The 17,688-nt window shown below is 37.8% G+C and overlaps 1 protein-coding gene across 1 annotated transcript in view; it reads left to right on the top strand.

Moving 5' to 3' along the window:
• LOC144728324 (uncharacterized) overlaps positions 1-16,883 on the top strand; it is a 56,185-nt gene extending 39,302 nt beyond the window's left edge. Inside the window, exons 27-44 of the mRNA XM_078607678.1 lie at positions 240-365; positions 823-945; positions 1,989-2,240; positions 2,599-2,715; positions 2,862-2,984; positions 3,617-3,745; positions 4,162-4,255; positions 5,626-5,912; positions 6,870-7,118; positions 7,253-7,435; positions 8,403-8,479; positions 9,879-9,937; positions 10,297-10,472; positions 11,462-11,630; positions 12,084-12,269; positions 12,717-12,766; positions 14,339-14,445; positions 15,267-16,883. Of these exons, the coding sequence (XP_078463804.1) occupies positions 240-365; positions 823-945; positions 1,989-2,240; positions 2,599-2,715; positions 2,862-2,984; positions 3,617-3,745; positions 4,162-4,255; positions 5,626-5,912; positions 6,870-7,118; positions 7,253-7,435; positions 8,403-8,479; positions 9,879-9,937; positions 10,297-10,472; positions 11,462-11,630; positions 12,084-12,269; positions 12,717-12,766; positions 14,339-14,445; positions 15,267-15,332 (2,573 nt within the window). The 3' untranslated portion in view covers positions 15,333-16,883. The remainder of the gene's footprint in view (positions 1-239; positions 366-822; positions 946-1,988; positions 2,241-2,598; positions 2,716-2,861; positions 2,985-3,616; positions 3,746-4,161; positions 4,256-5,625; positions 5,913-6,869; positions 7,119-7,252; positions 7,436-8,402; positions 8,480-9,878; positions 9,938-10,296; positions 10,473-11,461; positions 11,631-12,083; positions 12,270-12,716; positions 12,767-14,338; positions 14,446-15,266) is intronic.
• The last annotated feature ends 805 nt before the right edge of the window (positions 16,884-17,688 follow it).

Genomic DNA, 17,688 nt, shown 5'->3' with positions numbered 1-17,688 from the left:
CAGAGATATCAATAAATGTAATAATGACGAAGAAAGTGCATCACAAACCAAGACTTAAGTGATTTGAAGAATCTTGACTTAAAGCTTTCGTGACTGCAGGAATTCATATTCTTTGGGTCTCTCGGTAAAGTCACGTGACTATACCGAAAGACCCAAAGAATATGATTTCAAGAAATTTTAATGTGACGCGATATGATCACCCAGTGCCATGGCTAAAAGTAGTGTCTCCTTGTGTGCAGACATCAATGAGTGTGCACTGAATTCTTCTCTTTGTGCAACAAATGGGCACTGCGTCAACACACCTGGGAGCTATATGTGCAGATGCAATAATGGATTCCAAGGAGATGGCGATAAGTATTGTTATGGTACGAAATGCTTACATTTGTTTGGGGGATTTTATGTTTACTTGGATTTTATTTGTACATCTATTTTAAAAAGACCATTGTACAAATACACTGTGCCTTATTTTAATATGACACCATTAAGCCAACATTGCTAGATACTGCCATGACAAAAATCAGTCATTGAAAAATGTACATACTAAATGGAATATATTCAGCCAGAGCTGTTTAGGGCTGAGCTTCGTAAAATGTCCCCATTCCCGTATCCCACTACTGCTGTTGAAGGTGGCAGGGGGTTAGGAGTTGGGGGGGGGGGCTAAAAAATACTCCCTGGGAAATTGAGAAAATGTATCCCTGGATGTACTATTCATATATTTGTTATATTATAAAGTAATCTTTTTACACAATGGGGTTTTATATTTCAACATTACAAAATGAAGTTGTTTCAAATTGTTATAAGCCTTCTGTATGTTCCCCACAGATATCTTTGAGTGTCGTATCAATAACGATCCCTGCCGCTTATGGAATAATTCCATTTGTAACAACACTGAGGGGTCCTTCAACTGCATATGCAAAAGTGGATACGCAGGAGACAATTGCACAGGTAACAAAAAAAATAACTTCTTACGTATATCTCACTTGTCTATGGATGTCTGCATTTGTACCCCTTTGTGAGAAGTCAACAATGGTTCTCCTTGAGAGAATCTCCTCACATCAGGGGAAAGCGAAATGTCCTTTTCTGGCTCAGGGCCTACAATAGTTATGAGCACTGCACCACTTCTGATTGAGCTTGGAGACACTGACTCGGTTTGAATAAACGTCCACAGATAATGATATTTTGACTATATCTGACAGATTATTTTGATCCCGGACATGCACGTACGGCTGAGGTCCAGGTTAGTTATATATATTTTAATCCATTAGAATATGGTATGAATCTGGAATTTGGGTTGCAACCCAGCCACTTTCAACAAACTCGTAGAAGGTGGCCGAGTCAGACCACTGAGCCAGCACTGCTGAGCAATATGGGTTCCAATTGGTACAGCCTCCTGTAATTAACTGGGGTTTCAATTGTAGAAACGTTATTGTCTTAGCTCAGTGTCACCAATGATGGAAAAAAACCCATCACATTTGATAATAAAACAAATATATACACATTTTTGATTTGAAGTTTTCGTGACTGCAGGAATCCATACTCTTTGGTTCTTTCGGGTAAAGTCACGTAGGTATAAAATAAAAGAAATCACGACGTTTCGAGCGCAACACAAGCATCCATCATCATGCTTTCCCACCTCGGGTATAACACAAGTGTCCGCATTATGCTTTCGCACCTGATGACGGACGCTTGTGTTGTGCACCCGAAACGTCGTGATTTATTTTACTTTATACCTTCGTGACTTTACCGAAAGAACCAAAGGGTATATACACATTTGTATAAATTACAGCTGTAAAACAAGCATTGTTATGTAGCAGGTGATGTGAGTAAATGCATCTACCATTGGGAGAATATCAGAAGTAGTTCTATAAATCTCATTCCATGCTCCGTTCTCCAATACATGCACCGCTCCAATTACATTCTTCGTATAATGACATGACACTGATATCACTGTTGGAATAATTCAACGAAAATTTACTTTTGTTTTACAGACATAAATGAATGCAGCACCAACAATAACACGTGTCACAGTGATGCCGAATGTATCAACACGGATGGCTCGTACGACTGTAGATGCAAAACAGGGTTCGCTGGAAGTGGCAAAAACTGCTACGACATTGACGAGTGTGGTAATAATAGCCTTAACAACTGTGACAGTGCAAGTACAAATTGTACGAACACTCCAGGTTCTTTCTATTGTACTTGCGCCAGAGGATATACAGGAAATGGCACTCATTGCAATGGTAAGTAATGCCACTATGATCCAAAACAGAAAACATTTAAAGTTAAAATACTTATAATAACTATACTTTAGGACTCGTATAAGCTTTACTACTTACATTTTAATAAGTGATATTAGTAGCAGGAAGGAAGGAATGTGTCTTTGCCAACTCTCCTTCCTCTTACAAAAAAATATGTGTTGCATATCTCTCCATTATAGGAATACAGTTCAGTTATTTTAACATGTTTAATTGTGTATTAAAATACGTGTGATGTGTTGGTGGTATTTTATTTGTTGACTTCACCACTCTGGTGTTGTACTGTTGCAGTGAACTTACAGCATGCGCGTAATGTGAATGGATGATTTTTATTTCTGTGCAGACATTGATGAATGTTTGAGTAACCCATGTCAGGAACTGGAAAAGTGCATCAACAAGAATGGTACTTTTAGCTGTGAATGCCAAGCAGGATACAGAATGAATAATGGAACTTGCACAGGTATTGTGATGATAAATATAGCACACTAACCTAGTCACAATAATAAACCTCATTATATTTGACGATGCCTACTGTTTGTATGAAATAATACATGTTTACATTTTTTGGGTGTTAAATGTGAATGAACCACATTTGTCATATCTCAGACATTGACGAATGCACGGAGAAGCATCCCTGTCCAGTAAAAAAGGATTGTGCCAACACGCTGGGCTCATACATATGCAGCTGTAAAACAGGGTACGAGACTGACGTGGACAGAGATTGTTCAGGTAATTCTATGGTACCAATATCACATGTAATCTACATCTGCACTTGCTGAGAAAATAGTCGCTCAAATCAAATTATTTTTTTTTGCATTGTAAACATCTTATAAGTTTCATAATTGATGTATTGGGTTATACCACACAAATAAATGTTTCGTATAAGAGTTCATGCTCATTTATTTCTCAAGACCACCACTGCACATTCCACTTAACATTCTCATCAAGTCTTAAATCATACCCTAAACAATGCCTTCCAATTCAACATCACAACTAAGGGAACTAATCGCAGAGATCCTTATGTCAGAAAACAGCATCAGTCCATGCGATATGGTATAATATAGAAAAGGCGTGTGCTAAGCTATGCTTTTAGCAGAGGTTTAAACTTTGCAGCAATGCTACCCTTTATTGTTTAGGGTATAAAAAGTCAATATATTCCACTGCATCGTGCTCCACTTATTTGTCCTTTATTTAAATGTAAATAAATGCCACTTTAGTTGCTCTTTGAAATACATTTTACTCCACAAGGTTTAATTTCAATGAAAGCACACCAAAGATACGTTTTCCCAATTAAAGTGTTTTACATGCCAATGCTCCTCATGGTTCACATTTGTTTTATTGTATATGTTTGTCATGTGAAGACATCAACGAGTGTGACCGACCAGATCAAAACAACTGTTCGAAGAAGGTTGGACTCTGCCAAAACTATGATGGCGGTTTTCAGTGCCAGTGCCAGACTGGTTACACAGGAAATGGGGTCATATGCATTGGTATGTTCTTAACAGCCACAGCTACACTTCTTAGCTAGTAAAACATATTTTCACTAAAATATACACTACTAGTACGCCTTAAACCTAGTGTAGTGGCCTTCGCCACATCAGTGCAAGTGTTAATAAGTGAGAAATATAACATTTTTGAACGTCATGGAATGGCGACCTTTTTCATTTAAATACTTTCTGAAATTATATAACAAATTATATATTATATTGTATAAAATAACAAAATCACAACAGAAAAACACGTGCAAATGTACTTTTAAAAGGACAATGTACTTTAACCACTTTCCCACCAACATTTAGTTTTAGTGTGCATATTTTAATCAGCTGATTCCCCATGCATAGAATAATGCACTTCAGCATACAAATGAATTCCATACTTCTTAACAATAATAATTTTATCTTTTCAGGAAACAATAATACCTGTGAGACAGATATATGTGGTGTAAATAGGACCTGCCACGTAACTGCAGGGCATTCCATAATCTGTGTCTGCTATGAGGGGTATGTATTTTGTATCTTTGCATGACGTATTCTCCCAGCACATATAAGTAGTTTGCATAATGTAATTTTAATAACGAAAAAGCTAAATGTTAGAATTTGTGCAGAGTAGTTATTGCATAATCAGGGGTGATGTAGATACATTTATTGGCAGGTTTTTGTTTTCTGGATATTACCAAAAGTTCACACAAAATGGTTACGTTTTGTGAACATCATTTGGTGATTCTGCTGCATTGGCACTGGTGCATAAGCACAATTAACATTCATTAATAACAATGCCTTTTCAGAAAACATTTAATTCATGATTTTTTGGGCACTGGCCCTTCTTTCATTGGTGTATGTGCGATGAAAAAGGGCCAAAGCCCAAATTGTTGCCAATTATATATAAACGGTCCCCGACTTACGGAAGGGTTAGGTTCCCAAGAGCGATCCATAACCCAAATTTTTCGTATGTCAGAAAAACTGAACAATTTCCCAACAAACTCAAGATAAAATCCCATAGCCGGAAATAGTTGTGCCTCCCCTACCCGATTACTAGTTTCGTTTTCTCTCAGTACCGTATCGCGATGTCCGTTTTCTATCACTACCTGTATCGCGTATTGCTGTACATACGCTCTGCACTTCCTATGATTCTTTCATTTCATCAAATATCTACCCTAACACTACCCATTATTAAACTAACAGAACATATGCTGTATCAAATTGTTGATTTTAATATGAATCGTTAACAGAAAGCAGTCACTTCCGAATGGTTACCGTGCATTCGGCTAGGCCTAGACTTCACGAACACACATGTACACCAAGACAAAGGTGACGTAGGATCATTTACACAAACGCGCACACATGCATAAAGATCCCCCCATATAGCCTCAACATAATGTTGGGACAAGTGCTGTTAGTGAGTGGCACCTATAAAGGCCGGCACAAACACACGAGGGGGTGGGTGGCCAGAACCATGCCCGGCCGCCTTTGTCTCCCAAGTGGCGATGTTTACACACCGCACCAGTTACTAATTTGAGGCTGAGTCGACCTAGCGGAGGCCCAGGATCGGCAAGTTCGTAGCGCAGCGCACTAACCACTACACTACCACTCCCCACCACACATACATACACATACAAACACACACAGACTTATTAAACCATTTGCTTTCAAATGGTTTAATAATATGGTTAAATAATAAAGCGTATTCCACATGAGAACTACAGCATTTACATCTTGCATGTCATTGGTACCTTCGTATTAATTTCCAGTTCCACTAATCATATGTTTTAGATAGTATTGCCGCAATTATATTTGCTTAAAGCATAATCATAACTTGCAATATGTAACGCTTTGTTCAATGTGGGAAAAAAACTTTCAATTCTGATTTTCAGATTCATCCCGGATGGTACAAGCGAAACGGCGTGTGTCAACATCAATGAGTGCAATTCATCAGTGGGGGCTGACAATAGAACACCGTGTGATCCATTGCATGGGTTATGCATGGACACAGTGGGCAGCTATACGTGTGCGTGTAAGCATGGATATGAACTGGAACCGGATGGGCGCACTTGCAAGGATATAAACGAGTGCCAGAGTGGCACACCTGCATGCTTGGGAAACTCTATCTGTGTGAACACAGAGGGCTCCCACAACTGCACTTGCAGCATCGGTTATACATGTGAGTGCATGTGAATTGTTTATTGCTGATGAAATACAACCCTTTTTATTGATCTACGTAAAATCAGCTTTTGTTTTACATACACGTCACTTTTCTTGCACAAATATTCCACGCCAAAGCGCCGTCACATCAATGCTCAACATAAAATGAAAACAATACAAAAAATTGAAAAAAATACATATTTACAAACTATTTATAGTTTAAAGTATTTTAAAAAATAAAAGCAAGTTGTGACAATTGCACACTGAATAGAGATTTTTCTGAGCACATACAAGTATGCGACTATGTAATTCCAATAGTCTTTTTCACTTTCTTGAAATTAGTATTCTTGTAAATTAGATGTAATTACAATACTGTTTGGTAATATATAGTCCAAGCAGCCTATGGTATCTGTTATGCTTTGGTGGCTATCCAGGCAAGTACTATCCAGGCTCAACCTCGATTATCTTCAGAGATGCTATGGGAATGGCCGCACAGCGATTTGGATATCCACTTCATTGTCGGCAGCAGAGGCAATGTATTGTGGTACTGCCTTCGCCAGCAAGTGTTGACCAACAAGCATTGCCCAGCAAGAGTTGTACATGATACACATAATATGCATACATGTCTGTGAATGAACACAAAACTACGTTATTTGGCATACTATGTATTTGTATATCATTTCTGATGGTAGACATGGAAGAAAACACTTTGTAATTCTGTGAACACTTCAGTACCAAGGTGGGGCGGGTGGGTCAGGAGAGGTGGCTACCCTGAACACCCCTTCTGAGGGATGCATCACCTGAATGTGGAGCCAAATTGTTTCAAATAAAACAATCAGTGGTGGCTAGAGGCTCAAATTTCCTGGTGGTGCAGTGGCCAGTGCCGGTGCAGTGGGGGCTGGGTGTGGCAAGAATGGCACAGCATGTCGAGCTTATGGCTCTTGGTTTGGAAATGTATGTTTCTTTTGTCTCGCAGACAATGGATCATTTTGCCTTGACATTGACGAATGTCAACATGGGGACAAACAAGCCTGCGGCGAGGCGGCCGTGTGCCATAACACCGTGGGCTCATATTCTTGCTCGTGCATCGCGGGATACAAGCTCGTCAATAAAGCATGCGTGGACGTGGATGAATGTGTGTCTGGGAATTCCCCATGCCCTCTGTTTGAAATCTGCGAGAACCTGCCGGGTTCATTCAAGTGTGTCTGCCAGGATGGATACAACTGTAAGATATAAGGCTGTACTGTGTGCACAATTGACTTTGCATTTCCCATAGATTAACCCATTAAATGTATAAATGACAACGTGGAGCAGGTATACTTGTAGTAAGTGACGTTTGGCATGTCTGTCACTTCTCAGACATTGGGCAGCAGTGTGTGGCAGTGAATTGCAAGGAGGATGCCTGCACTCCTGGATACTGCAAGAACGAAGGAGTGTGTGCCAACAATGTCAACTGTACCGCCACCTGTCACTGCCCGATTGCTCACAGAGGTGACAAGTGCCAGTATGGTGCCAGCTACGTCGGTGCCACTTTTAAAGAAGGTAATCATGGGCTGTTTATTTACAGATACTTAAGCTAAAATGTTAGGACAGAATGCTCGGAATTACATTGAGGGACCAAAAGAGGTACAAGACAATTTTGACTGTCCAGAGAAGTGAGCGGGCTTGGATAGGATGCATTATTAGAAGAGATGATGGCCGGTGGTCGAGACTTATAATGGACTGGCAGCCAAGAGAAGGGACGCGTGTGAGAGGTTGTCCACTGTGGAAGTGGAACGTTTAAATCAACTCGTGCACAGATCCTAGGCAGACGTTTTACATCAAGTGACTATTGATGACGATGACAACACGGATATACATTTATTCAGCAGTGGATTGAATATATGTGATGAATATATTCTCAGTTACAGCACAGTTGTTAACATAGTTTCCGCCTCTTGCCAATGTTTTCTATATAACTGAAAAGTTATGCCTTGTGTCTCATTTGAAAAGGCACGAACAATATTTAAGAATTTAAAATAGATACTGATCATGGTCCTGAAAGAAGTGCATTAATTCGACCAATCATTTGTCCAGCTACAGTATCCAACAAAGTGGCACTCTGGGTATAGTGCTTTACTCGCAATTGAAGGATTTATAGTTGTATCACTCCTCAATTACTTAATTAGTACCACTTTCTGATAAAATATGAGAATAGGTTTTCCCCTTTTTTCTGACAACAAAACAGGTGGTAAGATGTTAAAAACCAAACTGAAACCATTTTGCAAGGAATCATGTCTGCATTAACCACAGATAATTGTGGTGAAAATACAAACAAAAAACATGCTCTTACACAGAAGAGAAGACCTGGAAAGATGTGGGGCTAAACCACACTTACCCCGCCACACGTGAATCGAACCCATGACCTCTGGATTTCCAAGTCAGCATTCCTGTATTAAATGTGATTGTGTTAATTGTATTGTTGAATCATTAACGGTGCTAATATGTGCGTACGTATCTTTTATTGAAGGCACACCGAAGGCGGAATTCACTATGTGGTTTAATAATTCTGACATAATAAATGATACAGAGTCATTCCGTGATCATGTGAGTAACTTTAAAAAAATATTTTGAGATTTTTTTTCTTTGAATGAATATTTGGCATTTTGTTGTAAAATGTTATAGTATTCATAACCATCAAAAGAAGAAATTATGTACTCAATGGTTTGTACCTCATTTTAGCACGGCTACATACAGTGCGAAAGAAGTTCAACATACATACAGAAATGTCCACGGAACGGTTGATCAGTTACTGGCACGTTTATATCCATATTACAGCTGTAAATACAAGTGTCGACATATGTTGACAGAGGCGGATTCAAATATTGACATAGGTCTTGGCTTAATATATAATAGAAGAAGAATATTTGCACGCTATTTTACGTCATGCTTTTCAATTGACTACATTCATAAGCAGGCAATGTCTCCTTCTGTCCCTCCATTAATTCAACATAAGGAAACATTGGACTCGTTTCAATAATTTACAACTTATTTATTTTGTTGTTTATATTCTCCACAGCGAAACGAATTATTGTACTTTCACTCGACTTGTCGGGATCAGAGCAGATTAAATACATCATTTCAACTTTACTGTTGAATAAAATACACTGAGGTGCCAAGAGTAGAGTCAAGTAATTTATTTTGATGTCTTAAAGACATTAATAAAAAAAAATATCATGAGTGTACCCATTACAGAATACATTATACGTTTGATTTCCAAAATCCTAACAATACTACATTAGAGCTCACATTTCTTAATATGTGTGCATGTAGGAAACATTAATAATTAATAATTTCACGAATCAAGTGACTGAGCTCAGGCAACGCTGATGCCTGTGTCTAGATGTTAATAGTAAAACGTGTAATATTTATAACGTTGCTTAAAATTTAAGCATAATTTAAAATAGTATTGCAATTACTGTAATCGTGATGTGCAAATTGTTTTAAAACAAGGTGAAACCTAAAAAAGCCACGCTATACGTTTGTAGGGTGTTTAAAACGGTGCAAATTTTAATTTTTGAGAAGAATAAAATGTCAACTGATTTTCAGCCTGGTGACATTTCTGTGGTGTGACTGCGGTAGTGCAGTGAGGTTACTACATCGTGTTTTGGTAGTGCCCCCGGGGGTAACTTTACAGTTGTTTTCCTCATTAAAGCCGAACATTATTTTCAAACCGCCCACGACACAGCCTAGGCAAGTCAAAGCGCAGCCCTGCAATTGCTCGCTCACGCCACTGCTGGGAGAAAGGCCTTCGACAGGGAGCTCTATCGAGCCCATATAGGGGTTGTTTGGCCTACTCTTGCACCCGGCTGGACACCTAGGTAATATCTACAGGTTGAGAGATATTACATATATGGGTTGCCTCTTCCTTTAGTAACATGGTTGGAGATGTTAATAATTATACCATCAATTAACTTTTTGCCATTTTCTTTGGTGATTTCAACAGGTTTCCAATAAATTAGAAATAATACCAAATTACTACGACTGCTCTGTGGAAAAAATGAGGTAAGCAGAATGCCATCATTTAAAACAAAGCCGTTATTATCAATGTTACACACATTTAGATGTCAGACATTTGTAACAGTAATCTGATTTAACGTGTTTTAGTGTAAACTACCAGAATAACTGTCATGGATCGCCACTTAAATGTCATTGCACCATTTCTCTTGTGGTACTGTGGGCAGTACTCATGGTTAACGTATTTGCTATTGGATGAATGCAACTCTGGTCCAGGGAATAGATTTACTTTCCACAAATAAAGTCCTCATCATATACACGCCTGTAATCAGGTCTCCTCTGAGATATGTTGATATGTTGCTTTTTGATATTTTGCATTGATATGTTGCATTTTTTGCTTTTTTCAGCATAATAAATACAACAACGTATGTGAACAGCACAGCTAGATTCAATTACACAACGAGTGTCCATGTCTTCTCCATTTATAACGGGTCTCTTGAGAAAAAAATGTATGCGTTATTCACCACAAATAAACGCATGCTCGAGGGCTTACAATTACTCAACGTCACTGAGCAACAGATACGTAAGGATTCGTCACTTGTCACAACACAGTGTTTTAAACTTACGTATTTCTCACAAGTAAACAGGTTAAGCCTCCCTCCTGGCTTCAGGCTAATGATACGCTCTCCGGAGATGTAAGACGTGTCGTATATTGATTGACTCTATTGGTTAAACTTATTTTATTCATGATATTTCCAATATAATTCTAGATTTGAAGCTGTCGTGACTGCAAGGATTCATATTCTTAGGTTTTTTCGGTAAAGTCACGTAGGTAAAAAAATTAAATGTAATAAAAGTAAAATAAAATAAAAATCACGACGTTTCGGAGGCAACACAAGCTTCCGTCTTCAGGTGGAACCGTCACAGCCACGACAGCTGTATCAAGTAAATGAGAGATTACAAGAGCTACCACTCCGTATATATAATGGTTGAAGAGGGGAAGGGCCATTTACTTGATACAGCTGTCGTGGCTGTGAAGAATATTTCCAATATATTACCATCATTATAATAATATCCTGTATAACCATATGAGAGCCCACTGAGGCTACAAATCTATGTTTACAGGGGGCACCTGGGTTAAAGGCATGAGCAGCTGCGCAAAATGTATCAGCACCTCCGAGTTCTCAATCTAACAATATGTCCGATTCGCGAAATATGCGTGAATTATTAATTGTTTGTATCATTGGTAACAGCACAACAACGATGATACCAATACAATATGAAGACTTATCAAATCCTGTGCAAAAAGTATCATAAGCAAAGTTTTTTTTTACACAGCATTCTTGCAATAGCAAGGTCAACTATTTATTTTATATATAATCTATTCTGGACGTATATGCTTTAAATATATATTTAAAAAAACCATTACATTCTTACTTTGCAAATAATGAATGCAAAAGGAATTGAGACGGTATACATTGTAACACAACAGACGCAATATTGTTCCACATTTGGGAGGGCACCAACAATGAAGGATCTTGGTTTTAACTTTTGGAGGGAAATGTGTTACAGTTTCATGGGAGGAGCTGCTGAAGGCTGTGGTGTGCCAGACGGCATTACCTGGATACCATCCTTTTCCCGTTCCCAATGTCGGCATCCAGTGTCGGTCCCCCTGCGCCAAGCAGAACGACTGCTTGAATGGGGGGAAGTGCGAAAACACAGAGACTGGGCCAGTGTGCTTGTGAGTTTCACTGTGAAAAATGTTACTTCAATTGTGTATATAATTACATATTCCTAAACACTAAGGAGAAAGCGCACAGATCCAGCCTTGCAATGTCTTGCCACAGCCACTGTTACAGGGAGCTCTAGAGAAGCACTGCAGAGGGTGTTTGGACTCTTCTTCCACCCTGACAAAAAAACCCGTATCTGACAGTTGAATATGAAAAATAAAAGCTAGAATGTTCGTCAATAACACTTCCTCAAAACAAACAAAAAATATTTAACAGCATCACCAAATAATGTGTTTAATATAAATATATATAGTTTTGTTGTGCACAAAACTAAATGTTTTAATGCTATTGAAGTGGTACACATATCTTAATTTTCTTTAATCAATGTCCCAAAATAATTATAAACAACGTGTAATCGTGTCAATATGCGCATTTTACTCATGCCACTTATTTCATTTCTTTAGCTGCAACCAAGATGGTCTTTACCATTATACTGGGACTAAATGTGAAAACCTGACTATCACGTCACCAGCCTTTTTTGGGATCTTGTTCGGAAGCCTGGGCGGCCTGCTCCTCATCTTAATAGCCATCATTGTGTTCTGGAGACATCGAGTTTCTGGATCCTACAAGATATTTAAAAGTGGAAACAGGTTTGTATAAATGGTTATTTCAACTGGATTTCTGAACGCGTGGTGGAAACGCGAATACACATTTTTAATGCGCACAATTTTCACTAAACTCTCAGAATGATTCAGAGCGAGAGTATATTTAATATACTCACGAAAGCTCAGTCACGAAAGCTTCAAATCTAGAATTTAATAATAATGTACAGCTCTTTGTTTGGATGAGACATCCTCACGTCTTGTCCGTCACGATTGGTTGTGTAGCCATACTTTACCCTGCTGGTCAGTGCTGTTTGGTGAGCGAAGCATAAACCAGGCTTGCTCCCCCCCCTCCTTTGCGAGACGTGACAAGGTCAGGCCCATGCAACGTGACATTCTTGTAGGAAACACACAATTATTAATATGAACAGGTAACACAATTATTCTGGATAAAACAAAAGCGTTTTTAAACTATTGTCATGCTTTTTCATGTAGTGATTTTGGAGACGAGGAGAGTAGTGAAGGGAATCTCCCCTACTTCAAATGTAAGTAAATCAAATTTAAATTAACTTGTTGTTCATTCTGTTTTCTAAAATATATGTAATAGTGCTTGAGATAACATATATGCTTTCCTTTGCAATACATGGTCAATTGCTATAGCTAGATCAGTTCTCACAACTCACCGCAGGGCACGTCTCTGCGTTAACGTTTTAATTTGTATTCAAAGTCGAATAATTTTTTAAAGTGCGGGAGACACACCGTGGTAGATTGCGGGAACTGTAGTTTGAGAGAGTGGTGCAATTAATGCAAGTCCACCAAACCAAGTTTTTTCAGGGGTCCACGTAACCTTGCACTGGGTATAAAGGTGAAAATCCCTTACCATGGAGTGCTACGTCACTGATTCTCCCTAATTGGTGAAATGATTTGAAATTAAAGTATATCCCTGTATGCAGTCTCAAAATAAAATGATTACATTGTACCCATATCACCATTGTGGAAATGAAGGCAAACTGCGGTATAATATATAATTTTGTAAACGGTGTGATTTTCAACATGATTTTAAGTTCTCAGAAAATTGTTATAATTAACTTTGCCATGTTATGTCATTTTCTAAACCAATATTCTATGTAAAGACTGCTTTTGTAAATTATATTACACCTACAAGCACCTGACTAAACCACATAGAGTAGCTGGTACAATTTCCAAATCGGTGGGCCACATTGTAATATTTGTAAAAGCGACATGTCTTAAGATAGTAAAATTTATGCCACGGCCAATAGTATTTGAATGTTGTGTACACTTATTTCTTTATATCTATGTACATTATATTCGTGTTATGCTTGTGAGCAACAACATTCTACAATCGTTAAAATGCATCAGGGCTCTCAATCTCTTCTACTCCGAACCTGTTCCCCCTCTTCTTGTGCACAATCCACCGTTTCCGCTCCTTTTCACGACTTGCCCCCTTTCACTGGAACAAACTTCCCCTTCACATTAAGCAAACATCCTCCCTGTCTCGTTTCCGCTCCTCCCTCAGACGCACCTATTCACCATTGCCCCATCATTCCCTCCATCCCTAAGGCAACCCCGTAAATCCAGTGCCCAATAAACCTCCCTCCCCATACCCCATCCATATCCACCATATGACTTTTAGCTACCCTCATTATACCACCCATAACCCTTGTAAAGCGCCTTGGATAAAGGCGCTGTATAAATATAAGATAAGACTGCAGAACATTAGCTTGCAAAAGTCTATTTTAAATAGACCTTTTGTTAATTTTTTGTGAAGTCATTGCTGTTTACCTCACTGTGTATTTGCCATTCCTTACCCTCACTTTCTGTTTTTCCTTGTCTCTTCTCCCTTCCCTCTGCTTTTCTTTATTTTCTTAGTTCGCAAATAGGGGCTCCTTTATTGCCACTCCATTGTATCAGTCGTGTTCATCCCATGAATCCGAGTTCTGTTTTTTCTATTTGTGTCGTTAAATATATAATGTTTATTTTATAACTGGACATCCATCAAATATAAAGTAAAAACTTTTTTTGTGCTGCATCCTAGCCAGTCCAGTATGGGAAGTGTTAAAAAGTGACGGATTCTTTTGTTGTATTCATATTTTCAGCATGGAAAACACAAAGTGGTATCGAAGACAGCCAGACAATCAGCAATTATTCTGATATAATTCCCTCAAACTGGAGCCCAGTGCTTTACAATATTAGCAATACTAAGGTGAGATAAGCCGCAATATGTTACATAGTTCATACAGATAAAAGTAATATTCTATAATAATGCATAGAGATAATTTTTCATCCACTACACAGGATGATTAAAAGTTGTTCTTTATGAATTTGCAGCTACACTGCTTTAATAATTTCTGAAAATGCCAAGCACTGATTCATATGGCTTAGCTTTCTTTACATACTGTTAGTGATATTTGTGTTCAACGTTGGTAGAGCTTTTGTAAACACGGTTGCATCGCAATATGGTAAAAAGAGAGGTAATCCTGTACAGCTCTCAAAACTTACATTACAAGACAATGCAAGACATATGCTTTGACATGACTTTCGTGAAGGGAGTAATTATGGAGAAATGTGAATGTGTATATTAAGTTTGTGCTGAAAGCTACCATTTTGAATTTAATTATGTGACGTTAAAGCTAAAACAGAAGCACATATAAATCAAAATGTTCTACTTAACGTTTTTGTGGTTAGATTGTGTAAATATAAATGTTCTTCTTGCATTAATGAAAGATACAGTGGTCCAGGTTCCAGTCCCTAATGAAGCAGGTTATTACGTCACCATGGCAATTGCTATGCTTTGGCACACATTAGAGTTTAGATGTAAAGAGACATTTTCTATCACGTGAACTTGACCATACATGTAGGAATTCAAGTCTCCAAATACAAATACAGTTCTGGAGTTTTTTTTCATTACATATGTGGCACTTTACATCGCTGTAGTCACATGGAAAATTTACTTTATATGAATGCATTTATTATTTATAGTTTACTAAATTATGATACACATTTTATATGTCCTTTTTACAACAGATAACACTTCCAAGACCATCAATTATGGAAAAAAGTGAATGGGATACATCTAAAGAGAAATTATAAAGAAGATATACGTTTTAAAGTGTGCTTCAATGGAATAATTTTTTTTCTCATGAATTTAAATATATGAACACGTGCATTCAGTACATATTACAGTTTATGAAACAAACTCGGTATCTGTAGTCCATCGTCACTAGCATGGTACTAACCGATGGGGGTTAATGTTTTACCACCACATTTAAAAAATATTTATATCAATATGGACAAGTGCATATATAATTTGATTGCACAACCTAAACATTTGCATAGAATATTAATGTCAGAAGCTTGCCCCACCCCTGACATCTGTATATCTTGTTCGTAGCAAATACTTATTAATATAGATAATTCCAATAATGAGATGCCAATTTTGATATATATACATTTTTATGGTGATGGGTTCTAAACGTTACTTATTTTAACTGAAGAGGGGTCCTCGAGAGCTCCGTCTAATTGAGGTCCTTCTGCCAGCAGTGGTTTAAGGAAAACATTGCATGCTTACACCATTACCTTTTATACATTTAAAGATGCATCTATTGCACTATGTTATAACCATACAGTTGAGTAAGCAATCGGTTGACACATTTGCCCTGGGGTTTAAGGTTTGCAGGTTCAAATCTAATCTCAGCTGCAATAATGGAAATGTTGAGCAGACTAAATAAAGCAATTTTAAAATAGGTTGATATAAAAGATCCCACCAATATACAATTCGCATTCGCAGGTCACAGGTACAAGTAATATATTCCATCAGATACGAAATATATACATTGCTGCTTTCTGAATTATTAACGCCATTGTCTTAAGCTGGTTACGTTTGGACTAACACGAATGGAAAGGCAATAGATAAGGGGGAGAGAGAAAGTATAAACCTCATGTAATCATCAGCAGCATCCATGTTCTATCAACTGCTGAATGAAGGCCTCTTTTTGACGCCACCATTTCCCACAATTCCCCGATGCCACAATCCATGTCACTTATGCACGTGAGCCAATCTCATCACTCACGCAGTAGTGAACAGATGATGACTGTTCATAATGGTATTCTGTTTCACATGGATAGCGTATAAAAATTTCATACATTGTGGAGACCAGGATTCCTTTTGATTACTGCAGTAAGTCCCTGAGTATTTTTTTCTTTCTAAAAGGCAACCATAACATGTCATATTGTGTTAATGTTTACATTTATATTGCAGTGTAATAGCATGCATGTATTTCTCTTACAACACACTTCTCACTTTGAAATGTTCCATATAGGATGTATTCGTATTATTGTATACATTCTTCATCTCTATAAAAATTACAACCACAACTTCAAATAAATATTCTGAAAGCGCGGCCTCTCCACTTAACAATTTTTGATAAGCTTATACAAATACACACATGGAAATGGACAACATTTAATATATTGAAACTTAATATTTTTTTAAGAAAATGACACACCACACACATTATCACGTCAGCAAATTAAACTTTACTTTCAAAATGTGGCACCCATTATTGTGATCAACATTTTTTTTACATTTATTTCAGTCATGTGATTTTTGTATAATTATAATAATAAAATTATTGGATTCTGCTGCCTGTTTCTGAATGTATTGCTTTTAACATAACTGAGTTCACACCATCCATTTCGCCCAGATGATGGTATTAGTTGTGTTTAAGGTAACACGAAAACTTGTGATAGGTGGGCTACAGCGGAAAGGCTACGGTTAATTTGAGACCCAACCATTGCACCTCCTGGTTTTGAAATTCCTCAAAAACACTTGTAACCATCAACCGCATCATAACATCATCAGGTTGATGAGTACTGAAAATATAATTTAAGGCACATAAGTGCAATTGTGGCCATGCAACCCAAACTATGGACCATTTAGTAAACCACTGCAGTCTGCGCTCCTTCAATGAAGGAGGAATAGCAAAACTACACAAATTCTTTACACTATGAGATCTCTTTTACCAGTGGCAAAATATAATGGTAGGTTTTTACCCTTTTAACTGGTACAAAACTGACACCTTTATTCAAGGCATCATGTTTGCAATGACCACAACACAAGTAGTCAATAAAGCAAACAAAAAGAAGCAACTCTGATAAGGATAATAATATGCACTGTCCTTGAAGTTGATTGGCCCACACCCGAGACGGCTTTCTTTAGAGCCTAGTCCCCATTGGTGTAGGGCCAGATGACACCAGAAGGCGTACAACTCAAAAACAGTGCAATATCAGAGTATTGAGAGTTCGGGGTAAACATTTACACTATGAGATCTCTTTTACCAGTGGCAAAATATAATGGTAGGTTTTTACCCTTTTAAATGGTACAAAACTGACACCTTTATTCAAGGCATCATGTTTGCAATGACCACAACACAAGTAGTCAATAGCA

Source organism: Lampetra planeri, chromosome 28 (genome assembly GCF_965212315.1).
Source record: "Lampetra planeri chromosome 28, kcLamPlan1.2.h2, whole genome shotgun sequence".
Lineage (NCBI taxonomy): Eukaryota > Metazoa > Chordata > Hyperoartia > Petromyzontiformes > Petromyzontidae > Lampetra > Lampetra planeri.
The sequence above is the reverse complement of the archived record's forward strand: the minus strand, read 5'-3'. Positions and strand labels throughout refer to the sequence as shown.